Raw genomic sequence first — 12,811 nt, forward strand, 5'->3', positions numbered from 1 at the left:
TGAGAACAGGAAGGCATTTATTTTAAAAAAGGAAACCTGTCCACGCTTACTGGGGGAGGGAGAAAAAAAACAATGGATGCTAAAAGACACTGATTGAATCTGTCTATATCCCCCATTAAAAACAGTCCAGCTATATGAACACACTCAAATACAGCAGGGGAAAAATCACCACAAGACGCCAATAACTGACACAGTGTGAAATGACGAAGGAATAAAATTGTGTGGTTTCCTGCAAGGCTAAAGCTCCGTCTATCAACATCCTCATTTGTGAAAGATATTAATTAATCTAACCAAATGTTTACAGCTCTTCTTGAGACGCATCATCCGACGGAGTGAGGGATGTTTCACATAAAAGGAGGCCTCAGTTTCCCTGTGATTATCTTGTCTGGTGATTGTGTGTGTGGTCACGTGTGCAAGACGAGAGTACAGTAAGGTGGGGAATGTTCACTAATCACAAACTACAGCTCTATGTACAGATAGTATACAAAACACAATCTGAGAACTCCATTAAAATGTCAACCATCAATAAAAGCTCAGAGAGGATTTCAACTTATGCCATGACATCAATTAAATCCTGACTCAAGTGCTTCTTAAAAAGTGATCATCAATGAAACAAACAAAATCATTCACAACACAAATAGATCAATACAGTCATAAGATAAGGCTATTAAGACCCAGTCATCCCAACATGCAAGGATACGACTTACAGTGGTCAATAAAATAAGAACAAACCTTGGGATGAAGCGAACAATAATGAGACTAAAACACAAAAATTAAAACATGACGAGAGGTGAGCTGTTGCTGATGTGCGCAGTTATTCTGACAGTACTCTGTACCCTGTTTATTCCTCAAATATATGAAACCTGACAAACCGACATAACTGTCTGACAGCAAAGTCACAATACTGAGGACTATTATTTTTTATTTGTGTTGTGTTGTGTTAAGATGAGTGAAAGTATGCAATATTATTTTGAAAACCCTCGGGTGAAAATTGACCTGAGTGTATGCTCTACTGCAAAACAATAATGCTCTGTAACCCCTCTGATATGTTTGCCTGAGCATACAGTTTACTTATTCAAAAAAATTTTTTAAAAAAAGGGTGCAAAATATTAAAAAGAATTTAAAAAAAGAAAGATTTTTAAACTCCCCACACCAGAGAAGGCTTTTGGTCACAATCAACTGCCAATTCCGAACAGGAAATTGGAAAATAAAATGAAGAAAATACAATTAAATTGAACCTAAAATATATCCCAAAGAATATTTCTTTTGAGTGGTATGGATTATGACTGGCCAGTCATTTCCTATCCGTTTGTGCATGTATCTGTTTTGATGGCATTTAAAAAGCAAAAGTGAGCGCGTGGGTGATTTAACAGTGCCCCAGCATATGAGGCATGTGTTCATCGTGATGTATCGGAGGTGTTAGGAGGAGTATAAGGAAGAGGCATGGCTGGGATGGGACACAGGCAGACATGATTATGCCGACTTTGTTATAGTATCTGTATCCTTGGAGGCCCAGAGCTCTTTGTGCTGTTTGCGTCCGAAGCCCTCGTCGTAGTTGCCTTTGCTTTTGAACAGCTGCTGGAAGTGAGGTTTACAGTAAAATTCACCTTGAAGAGCTGCGAAGGTGCCAAGGCTGCAGGGAGAGGAGGAATCAAACAGTTATGTACAAACCAAAAAGGAGTCAGGAGAAGAACAAAGTCAAGTAAAAGCACAAGAACACAGTAGGCTTGTGACAGTGTCAGGTTTCACCATTTTTAAATGGTGAAACCTGACTCTACCGGGATTTGTCATAATGAGATGAGACGAGCATTTCACGTCATGGGGACAATCAAGTAGAGCTTAAAATAAAGCAGCCACATGTTGTATCGGCTCTGCAATGCTTAATAAACTCAATAAACTTGCATTATAAGTATGTAACCTGATTAAAGGCCGACTCCACAACATTCTTGTCCGGGTTTTGCAATGCAAACACCCACTCAGCGATTGTAAGTCAGCTAAGTGCTTAGTTTGGTAATCATGGCACAGAACACACTGGTAAAATTAACGTTTTTATCAATGGAGTCTGGTGGCTTTGAAGAAAGCATGTCTGATGGCAAGATAGTGCCGATATTTACTTTTTGTAGCTGGCTAAAATATGTTTGGCTTTGGTCCCCTTCACAGCGGAATATATATCGTTCAATCCAAGGCTACTTGTTTGTTTTTAACAGGTATCAGACAAGTTTTAAAACTTTCCCCAGAACATGCCTAGATAACAGAATACATATATAGTCACCTTAGCTTGGCGTTGCAGTGCTTGCAGCAGAAGCATGTTGAATGGAAGACAAGGTTGTTGGCAACCAATCTCTCCATTGGGTACACCGTCTTGTCACATGATGAACACACTTCCTTTGGGGTCTTAAAGCTGAAAGACTGAGCACATAAATATACTAATTTACTACCAGGCACACAGAGTGATCGAGGCCTTGATCCTCAGTGAGATGAAAGCTTGCATTTACAAAAGACACAAACTGCAGGAAAGACTTCCTTTGCTCTTTTCTGAGATCAAAAGGGCGATGAATGTGAAGTGGGGCAAAAGGAATGCACACAGAAGAAGAACAGAGCTACATGAATGAGAGGAAAAGAAAGAAAAGACAGGCAGTGCATATTTACCTTAGATCGGTGGACAGGTTTCTCTTCAGAGGTGCTTCTGGTGTCCTGCATAAGCAAACAGAAAAACAAACATTTCAAACAAATGTATTCAAATGTGTGTAAAGACTGTCGTTGTGCTCTAAAGTGCTGCAATTATTAGGGTGGAAGAATGCATTTCTCACTGTCCTCTTATTACCTTTACCAGTGTGTTAGTATTGTCAATCTGATCTGTTTCTCTCCTCCTCTTTCTATTTGCTCCATCTGTCTCTTTGCACCCCTGGGAGAGGATCAGGTGCCTTCTGTCTGGTCATGTGAGCTGAGCTGTGGGACGCTCTGCATGGGGCAGCCCTTAACATAGCAGAACAGCTCAGAACCAGCCTTACGGTTAAGAAACTTCACCTGAATATATCACAGGAAGTGTCCAATTTCTCAGTGACATAACAGGACAGACACCTTTTCTGCTGCTCTTTATCTTTGCAACTTTGTAATCCATGAGTGTAATGGAGCACTTCTTTCACTCGACCCTTCAATCATCCACAATTGTAGGTTAAATTCTGTGGCTGCCGTTTAGCATAGGTCACCACATTTTCCTGAACATTGTAGGCGTCAGGTAATTACAGTTTGGTTCACGATGACAAAAGGAATTGAAAGACTTCCCCCGAGGTGCTCAGGAGGTTAAGAAGAAAAAGAAGCTTGCACCATCTCAAGCTCGAGGACATAACACAACAGTAATGACTGTATCTGCCCTCTTGAGTATTGCAGCCGGTTCCCAGCAGCAACAAGCACGGCCACATCTTTAAGCAGGGCTAACAGGTAGTTCAAGGGGATAATAGACAGAGAGACATTCAGAAATGTACACAGTGACTGCCATGGAAAAGCCAGTGTGTGGGGAAGAAGGGCTGCCTCTGTTTAGGCCGGGGAAAAGTCCACTGCAGACTTTGCTAAAACCCTGTTATGTAAGGCAGTTTGGCTGGAGCTGAAGCTGGAGGCAGAGACAGAGGTGGGGAGGGTGGAGGGGTTCAGGGGCTGCTATCAGAGTTGCAAAGAGAAGAAGATCTTTGGCATCAGAGGCAACTGCTGATCTTCATTTTTGCAGGTCTATTACTCTTTGACTTGTAAAAATGTCTTGCTTTGCAGGCAAAATAACAAATTAAATGTCCCTCACAGTGATGGAAATGACAGCACAAAGTAAAAGCAAAAATGTCGACCTGCCTGACGAGAGTTGTGATCAAAAGCCATATCATTCAATAACTACAGTGTGTTACACTTACAAAAACATTAAGAAAAGTCAAGCTGGACGATGGGGATTTTCAATTTGGCGAGCACAGCAAATAAACACCTAAGCAATCAAGGAATTTCTTCATAATGAAAAAAACCTTTAATTAACATTTAATTTGTTGACGTCACTGATTGTTGATGCCAACAGGGTATATCTGACACTTTTGATTAACTTTCCATGAAAAAACGTTTAAAAATGTGTATAAAATCACTGGAGCTATGTGTTCAGTCATCTGTTCTGTAAAAGATGCCACTAACAGATCAGCACAAAACGTTTGATGTTTATTAAACTCTGTCCATGCTGACAAAGAGGTTCTGCTCACTGATGTGCACCAGCTTTCTCAACCTAATACAACCAAAGACTGGTTGACAAATGTATAGTCTCACAATGTTGCAACACTGCACTTCCTCTTCTGAACCTTTTGAATTGATCTGGAACAATTAAAGTGGCCCTCTCTGAAAACCATCCCATGAATAAATGTTGCCTGTGCATTGCGATTTGAATACTATTTTGAACCTTTTACCTTAATGCACCACTTAACCACTGAGTAGGAGGAGCAGCCGGGTGTTGTCTGCACTTATGAGAACCGGATGACATGCTTTGAAAACGATTGGCTCATTAAGTGAGGCCATGCAGCTTCCTGTAGATGCAATCACAACCGTCTACTCTTCATCCCTCATTCCTCTTGAGCTCAGTTGCTGCTAAGCTAGCAGACAGCTCACACGTTGCTGGTTATCTAGCAGACTGCATGCTAGACCACTTCCTGCTATAGTAGCACGACTGCTGAACCAGAATGACGTTGGTCTTCTCTTTAACACCACTGAAAACTTTGAATGTGTTAGGTTCTCACAGTTTATTTTTAGTGGAGGTTTACTTTGGTCGTATGCTGTAAGAGCAGGAAAATAAGGGTCAATAGGGGCTTAATTTAGACACTATGAAATCATAAATTAACACAGCCAAAAAAGGAAATCTGATCTGAGTGAAGGCACAGAATTGGCAATGTTTTTTTTGTAAAAAACAACGCAGCAAGATTAGTTACCATGTTAGGGGGTGGGCTTGCATACCAATCACACACACACAGGCATCCTGGAAGAATTCAGATTAGCTTGTGCCATCTTGTCTTCTTTACCTTATATGTACATTTGTCTCAGTTGCCACCAAGCAGCTCAGATGTGGCAGGAAGTTGATATGACACATCTGGCTTCCTCTGTCTTACAGAGTCCCAACGGAGACAGCAGCGGCCTAAATTACTTCTATCCCAATAAACGGCTTGCTAACGACCACTTGTTCTGTATGGAAGCTTTAGCTGCAGAGTGAATAAACTACAGATATTTATGATCTCTGTTCAGAAGCAAACAACTCACAAATTAACTCAAGAGTCCTGGCTAATAAAAGAGACAAATGATTACCAAATACATGAAGGGGTGGGGAAAAAAGAGCCTTTATGAGCACAGAACAAGGTGTTCGATGTAAACATGAATAAAGAAGGTTTGTAGTGTAGTTAATTAGATCTGCTCCGCCAAACACTGTTTTGACTGTGCAGCCATTTGACATACCACTGTGTGAGAAGAAGAAGCGAGAGCCAGCTGGAGAGTTGCATCTTACCAAACAAAGACCACTTTCACACAAGTGGTGAAATCTTCTTGCAACAGAGGTTCAACTCTTGCCCCACGGCATCAATCCCTGGCTTCAATTCTAATCACACCTGCACATGGCTGCCTGTGTGTGTTTCTGTGTTCATGTTGTAACCACCCAGAGGCTTTTGGTAGGGTGGTGCCAGGTTCCCCTTTCCTCTTTTAATTTGTTTAAAAGGAATAGTTTATACATTTTGGAAAATCTGTTTATTCTCTTTCTTGCAGAGGGTTGCATGAAAAGATGTAAACTCTCTGTAAACAGACTCCGTAGGAAATGGTACGAGATTTGGCATTGGTATCATTCTGGTTTCCGTTTGTAGTCTAAATCTGGGTTGCATGCAGGTTAACTGTCTGTGGGTATCGGTTTAGCTGAACATTTATTATTGCAATATAAAGACTAGTGCAATATCAATAAAGCTGTGTGTCGAGCTATAAATAACAACTGGCAGACGGAAGAGAAAGTCTTGGTATGAATATTTGTTATTCTGACATCCCCTGGCTACAACAGAATATGAAATATCGGCCATTGCCCCCCAAGGCTAAGGTGAACTTGGCATAGAGACTGGAAACAAGGAAAAACAGCGATTTCTTAAAGAAATCTGGCACATAAGCCCACATTAAAACAAAAACTGTGCGTTTTACACTTTAATATATGATAAAGACTTGTTAATCAACAAGCTTTAGAGTCACTGGTAGGTAGATATTACCTTCTGACAGAGCTATGGTAGCCATTTCCCCTGTTCCAGTTTTATGCAAAGCTAAGTTATCTAGCTGCTGGTGGTAGCTGTCCATCAGAGCGGTATCAAACTTCTTATTTAACTCCAATGAAAAAGAAAATGAAATGCATTTCCCAACTATTCCTTTAATCATGCATCTTAGTCTCGATGAGTTTGTGTTTAACCTTTTGTGTTGAGGATCCGTAACCTTTACTGTCACAGATCCAGCTGCCCATTTCCCCCCTGAGGCCACAGACCACCACATGACAGGGGGTAAAATGTCCTTATTCTTTCAAAATCAGAAAAGACATAACAGCTTGAGGATGAAGTTTAGAAAACATAAAAAAATTTGTGCAAGTCCCACACTTTTATGAAAGGCAAACAGGCGCCGAAACTATAAACCAGACCCCTCTTGTCTAAATCTCAGTGTTTATAAGGGCTATCTGCTGACGTAGATCACAGCTATTTAGAATAGTTACAACAACTCCAAAGAATATTGCCAGGGTGAAAGGTCAATGTGTTCATAAAGAGTTCAAATGGTAAGTAGTAACTCCTCTATTTCTCTTCCTAATGCTGATGGACACAACACAATAAGATAAACCCCCGCCCCTCCAGTCATCACTGAATACACGCTGTGGTGCACGATTTGCAGCAGCAAGCCCCTAGAAGGGAAGGCAGGCGCTATGTTAACAAACTTCTTATGTCATTCATCCAAAACAAGGCTCCCACTCTCTCTCATCCCTTATTTTTAGAAGTGTGATCATTGTTTAATCATTCGGGACATCAGAGTGGAAAAACAACAGAACAAATGTGAAGAAACTCATCCTTCAAAACAAAACAGTGTTAATGAGTCCATCTATCAGCTGTCAAGTAGTTTGACTTTAAACTTCATCACAGCATTCCAGTCCAGTGCTTGCAGCATAAACCACATCTTAAGTAATATTTTTTGCAGATGGCATCTTACTGTATATTGCACTTTCCATACCTACAAGCCAGGGCACTGATCCAACTACTAAGTCAGCTGCTGCAGGAGACAGATATATAGGTTTCTCTTGACAGCAATTTCCATCAAAGACTCTGAACAAGACGAGACGAAGCAAGCTATGTCAACAAGCTGCCTGGGAAGAACCCACTCCCAAAACTTAAGATTGGTATGTGGTTAACAGAAAACTTTTCTGTGATGGAAAACTAAGTTTTCAGCTGAGGTTTTGACAGTGGACTGGCTTGGGAGCTGGTCAAAGTAGGATGAATTAGTGCAACACTTTGTCCTAACTGAATGCGACATGAGTAAGATTGAAAATAAGATTCATTGCATTATTTAAATAAATCCCTGTCCTTCTGAATGAAAGCGCCACAAAGCACGAGGAACAGCCAACACAGAAAGCTGGAATTAAGAGTTATCTATGTGATACCTCCTTATTTCACGACAAAAAGCTAAATAAAGTGGCAGCTGGCTGGAGGGAGACCACCAGGGACATGAACAACCTACTTGCTGTTGTCATTATTGTGTGGCGTAAAATATAAAACACTTGCTTTCTGTTAAGAAGTACAAATGTAGGAAGAAAGCAAGTAGGCGAATCACTCTTCTTTTCAGTGGTTATGTCTCCAGTCTGATCTTGAGCACACAGCTGATTGGTACGAGGTTTATTTACATGACGTAGAATCGCGATTTTATAGGATTCATTGTGGACAGAGAGCGTCAAATGCTGTACAATAGTCGGGACACGTGTGAGGGTGCAGACGGCAGTTCACCACACCAGTCTGCAGAGTAATCACTTCTGGGAGCCTGTATGGGCGTTTGGTCAGCCACTACTTCTCTTCCCTTTTTGAGCTTCCTGTATGCAACGAAAAAAGTGACAGGGCATTTTTCAAGTGTCTGAAGGCTCGAATGTCTCTTCAGTCAGCTGATGCCAGACACTTGTTTTTCACTTCCTGTCCGGGGAAGGCTGCTAATGTCCAGATAAAACCTTTTAAAGGATTTATCTAAATATGCAGCTATATTGCTGGAGTGTGACAAGCACTTAAAAACTGCTCAACTTGAAGGAAGCTGGGAAAAGGGTTGCAACTACCAATTATTTCCATTATAAATTAAATAAACCTTCCATCTATTAAATGTCAGACAAAAGGTGACATTCATATTTTAGATGGTCTGTCTAATAAGCAGTAAAAAACTCATACAAACATATTCAATTTTCAATTATAAAAAAACAATCTGGAACAAGGGACTATTTTGACATTTTTCCTTGAAATACTACTACTGATAATCAGTTCTTCCTTGAAAATTTGCTTTCTGTTGACCCACTTGTTTAATCAACTAATGATGGCAGGGCTCAATAACTTTAAGACCAAAAAAAAAAAGGTCAGACTTTCAGTTCTTTTTCTTTACTGTTCATTCAAGGGAAACGGCAAAAAAGCAAACACTCATTTCTGAGAATCATTCCATCCTTTCAGACAGAAAGTCATACTGATTTTTTTACTTGTAACAGCAGTCAGCAGCTTTTGCTCGCAGAGCCTAATGTTCTGCAGCGCAATGCCTGTCAAACTTTGATGAAAAAGACCTCAACGGTTTCATTTTGTCACTCCTGTGAAAAAGCTGCCTTAGGGCACGATTAAAACGGCTTAATTCCTCTGACTGAGATCTGAGATCAAGTTAAAACATCTCATAAAAATCAGATACTAGTAATAAAGACAGAAAGCCAAATACAATGCACGTTCTTAAAGAAAAATTGTAGTGCATCTCCAATTTGTTTTGTCCCTAAATGGCGTTCATAAAAAATAATGGTTGGGGCTGGTATGCTGCAGCAGCTGGTCTGTTTATGTTTTCTTCTTAGAATTGCAAGGAACAGAAACAGCACCAGCCTGTAAAAGAATGTGTGGAAGACCTGTAGCCTGTGTTGACTTGACAAAGTGAAAGGCTGCTGTTATCTTTCGTAACTGAAGTTGGAGAAGAAGCAGCCTCAAGTGCTTCTTCTCATGAGATGTTATCAAGCTGAAGAAGAGGGGGAACCATTGCACAACTGTATCCCCTCCAGGACTGGAATTCAGGCGAACGTGCCCCATCCCGTCTTCAAAATCTCATGCAAATATCTGCTCTGCGCTGACAGAAGACTTCCAGAGGGACAGACGAATTAATGTTTTCCCCCAACAAATAAGCCATCTTAAGAAGTTTTCCCGAAGATCAAATACAGAGCATTTCAGATATAGTGAGTAGATTCCCACAGAGCTCTGTTGATTTCTAAATGAGATTCCTCATACGTCTGCTGTGACGGATGATACTGTAGGGAAACTCTACACGTTGAGCCTTTCTAAACAGCCTGCCCTCAGGTCCTTTTAAACAAGATAGCCTGCATTAGAGCAGTGCTGACAACCACGGATATGCAAAGCAATGTGAGTGCATGGCTGTTGTTTGAAAATTAACTGAGGATATTCACACAGCGATTCAAACAGCTGGGAGCTGCTGATTGAAAAATGTGATATAAAACAAAATGCCAATAAATAAAAAGCAATAAAGAGACAATTATTGGCTTTTGACATCGTACTGGGAATAACTTCAAGTAGACTGTAGTGATCCGTGTCAGGAAAATGAAATACATCAAACAAATCAAAGTAAAAGGAATTTGTTAAGTCTTTGCCTTTGCCTGTCTGCACCAGAAAACTTCCATACAGGTTTGTAGAGCCTGAAGTCACATTTCTATTCCTGAGAGGAGAGGAAAACAAGAGCAAACAAAAAAGAGGGGTTGAGTGCATGGCAGGCATTTACTGTTTGTGTCAAATTGGCAACTGGACATTTGTCTGAAGACTGGAAAGTAATTACCTTAACATGAATTGTGCAGCACACACTACAAATCGCTGCTATTCCTTAAAAGAAACATCTACACCTATTCCAGACCTAAAAAAACCCCATTATGTCCTTTTGTTCACACAACCACCCTGACTATATTTCTAATTGTCAAAGCAAACCCTAACTGTAACACTATAAATAACTGGGAAATGGGAAAGATTGGGACAGGTATGCAGGTATTAGTTTCAGCATTTTTGCCTGCAGCTCCATGGCCTGGTCTGCTGACGACCCATTTAATACTGTTCTGCACATCTGACAGCAGGAAACCCCCCCCCCCCCCCCCAACATATGGCACTGCTGACAAGGCCAGACAAATCAGGTTTTTGTGCCGTTAATGGTTATTGTTTGACAGAAGAGCATATGGTCAAACAAAATAAATGTTATTAGTCCTCAATGCAGATTTGCAAAATTGGGTTTTGTCTAAATCCGCATTATTATTAGTTGTTGTTGTTGTTTTTTGGACAAACAAGTCAAATTGCGACAACAGCCTCTAAAATCCACCGGGATGCTGACATAAATCAGTCAGGGTGTCAATCCGTGCTGTCAACTCTAGCTGAAATTACAGTCGGGCAGCCCACTGACGGTGGCAGGAAATGAAAATGACCATATACTTACTTAAGCCTTGTCGCCATATGCCAGGGCTATAATGACAGACTGTTGTAAATGTGGTGCCTGGGGATGGATAAAAAGTGGTTTCACAAGACCACAGAGCAGTTTGTAAACTACTTGACAAAATACACAAGCAAGAGATTTAAGTCGAAAAAAAAGGGGGAAACATGTTTTCTTCCACCTGGTGAACCGTTTTAAATATAATTCTGACACACAGATGTTTGTCCAGTCACTCATGCATTTAGTATGAGTCAGATGACTATCTTAGCAGCTGTAGGTGAGCTTCATAAACTGCAGTGGATCTTTCACTCACTTGTATCACAGTTATGACCTGTTTTTCAAGAATACCAGTATCTTATCCTGGGCTCAAACCTGGATGAACCTTCATCCCAGTTTTGAGAAACTTGCATATGCTCGCTAGAGTAACCCCTCTGATACTGTGGCATGTAAAGACCTCATTAAGGTTTCTGATCACTCTCTCTTGGTACAGTAAGGAGTGGCAGAGAGAGATGATCAGAAATATGGATAATGCAATGATTTTGGGGTATATGGATAACCAGGTTTCACCATGTTTTCTGCATAATGTAATTTTGCAAATAAGATTGCAAAGTAGGATAAAAACACAAATCTAGAGTGCTAGTGTGAATGTCTCAATAGGAGCAATATGGGCATAATAACTAAATAAAAAATCTTAAAATGGGTTTCTCTGCTTTGATTAACGTGTCGTTAGATGTCAATGGGGTTAAATCCGTATTACAGTCTACTTCTGTCTGTACATACCTCGCTTTGCTTTACTCAACACCTTTATGTAACACTGGGCAGGTCGGAGCCTTCATTGGGGCCAGTTACAACATATTTTTTGCGACCAAAACAACCCCCACATTAATCTGCTCGAACAAAACAAAAACAGAAAACGACGGCACATAATAAAATTAATTTGCAAACCGGCTGATAGGGGAGGGGATTTTTTTTTAGATTTATTATCTGTTTGAAGTGTGACTAGTCAAATTAGGTGGATAAATCTGAGTTAAATGTATAATTCAGAGGGTTTTAAATTAGCTTTGATATTAATTAGCCAGCAAGCTAGCTAACTAATATACGTTAAAACAAGCGGCACGCTGTTAGCATATTGAGGAACACGACGGATGGCGTTTAAATCCCCCTCAAATTAAACACAAAAGCCTCCTTTAATGTTAGTTTAACCCCAAATAAATCAATTTAAATCCAGCATTCCTGCCGTGGCTTATACAACAGAGCGGCTCCCGGTTAGCTAACCCCGTAGCGAGTGGACGGACATCATCACCTCACCTCATCTCACAAAAAGAGGAGCAGAGAGGAGAGAGGAGGGAGGAGGCTGCAGACACTCACTGACGCTGTAAAAGCACTCACCATCTGCGCTTCTGGTCTGCGACACGCTGGGCTGAAAACGTCTGTTCACTCAGTGGCTGAAGGTGGATATCTGCTCTCTCATTCACAGCTTTCTGCGAGGCTTTAGTTGTAGACACTGCTGGCCCCGGTGCCGGTGAGTTTCTGCCCTCCGCTTCGCTTCACGTCTCGGTTTTCAACAGAACCGTTTTTTTTCTCTTCTTCGGCAGGATGTCGCACGCTATTGGTTCTCATCTGCTCCGAGTGCGTTCACGAGCTGTCGGAAAACTCACAACTCAAAGCTGAACAAGGGACTGTCAAGCTTTTACAGCAGAATCAGCGTTAATGGCCAAGAAAGTGTGCACATAGATTAATATTTGACTTGTAAATTACATTTGTTTCTTACGCAAAGATATTCACAGATTCGTTGTTCCCGTGTCAATTACTCGGTTTTCAGATTTTCACCAATGTCATGAAATGAGCAATAACCAAAATATTAAAGGGTGTAGTAGTAGGCCTACTGAAATCCCCCTAAACATAAATGAGCTAGTCTTGGTAGTAGGCTACCACAACTATTGTTTTGGGAAAATCTGCTTTTATGTAATTTATGTGGATTTTTAAAGACACATACTAGACCTACTGGGGAGGATCATGTTGTAGCTTGTAGTCTACTTTACCAAGCTCAAAAAGTTGACTTTATTTTCGACAATTCGACTTTGTTTTCCTCCTACATGGTATT

General features: G+C 40.7%; 1 protein-coding gene across 2 annotated transcripts; it reads right to left on the reverse strand.

Annotated features, from left to right (window-relative positions):
* On the reverse strand, positions 1 to 12,262 carry limd2 (LIM domain containing 2). Of its 2 annotated transcripts, none has more exons than XM_059348504.1 (4): positions 12,097 to 12,262; positions 2,650 to 2,694; positions 2,273 to 2,409; positions 1 to 1,633 (listed from the first exon to the last, which is right to left on the reverse strand). In XM_059348504.1, exons 1-4 carry the CDS (start codon positions 12,097 to 12,099, stop codon positions 1,474 to 1,476), a joined length of 345 nt encoding a protein of 114 aa, XP_059204487.1. In that variant the 5' UTR covers positions 12,100 to 12,262; the 3' UTR covers positions 1 to 1,473. The 2 variants fall into 2 exon arrangements, with proteins under 2 accessions (XP_059204487.1, XP_059204486.1); XM_059348503.1 differs by lacking the exon at positions 12,097 to 12,262 and adding an exon at positions 9,890 to 9,947.
* Between the last annotated feature and the right edge of the window lie 549 nt (positions 12,263 to 12,811).

Source organism: Centropristis striata, chromosome 13 (assembly GCF_030273125.1).
Source record: "Centropristis striata isolate RG_2023a ecotype Rhode Island chromosome 13, C.striata_1.0, whole genome shotgun sequence".
Classification (NCBI taxonomy): domain Eukaryota; kingdom Metazoa; phylum Chordata; class Actinopteri; order Perciformes; family Serranidae; genus Centropristis; species Centropristis striata.

What these genes read in the sequence shown, in the direction of transcription:
- limd2 (XM_059348503.1), bottom strand. Translation starts at nt 9,919, where the DNA reads ATGGAAGTTTTCTGGTGCAGACAGGCAAAG. An exon ending in TCTGGTGCAGACAGGCAAAG is followed by an intron (nt 2,695 to 9,889) that starts GCAAAGACTTAA and finishes TTGCTTATGCAG; the next exon opens with GACACCAGAAGCACCTCTGA. An exon ending in CACTGCAACGCCAAGCTAAG is followed by an intron (nt 1,634 to 2,272) that starts GTGACTATATAT and finishes CTCTCCCTGCAG; the next exon opens with CCTTGGCACCTTCGCAGCTC.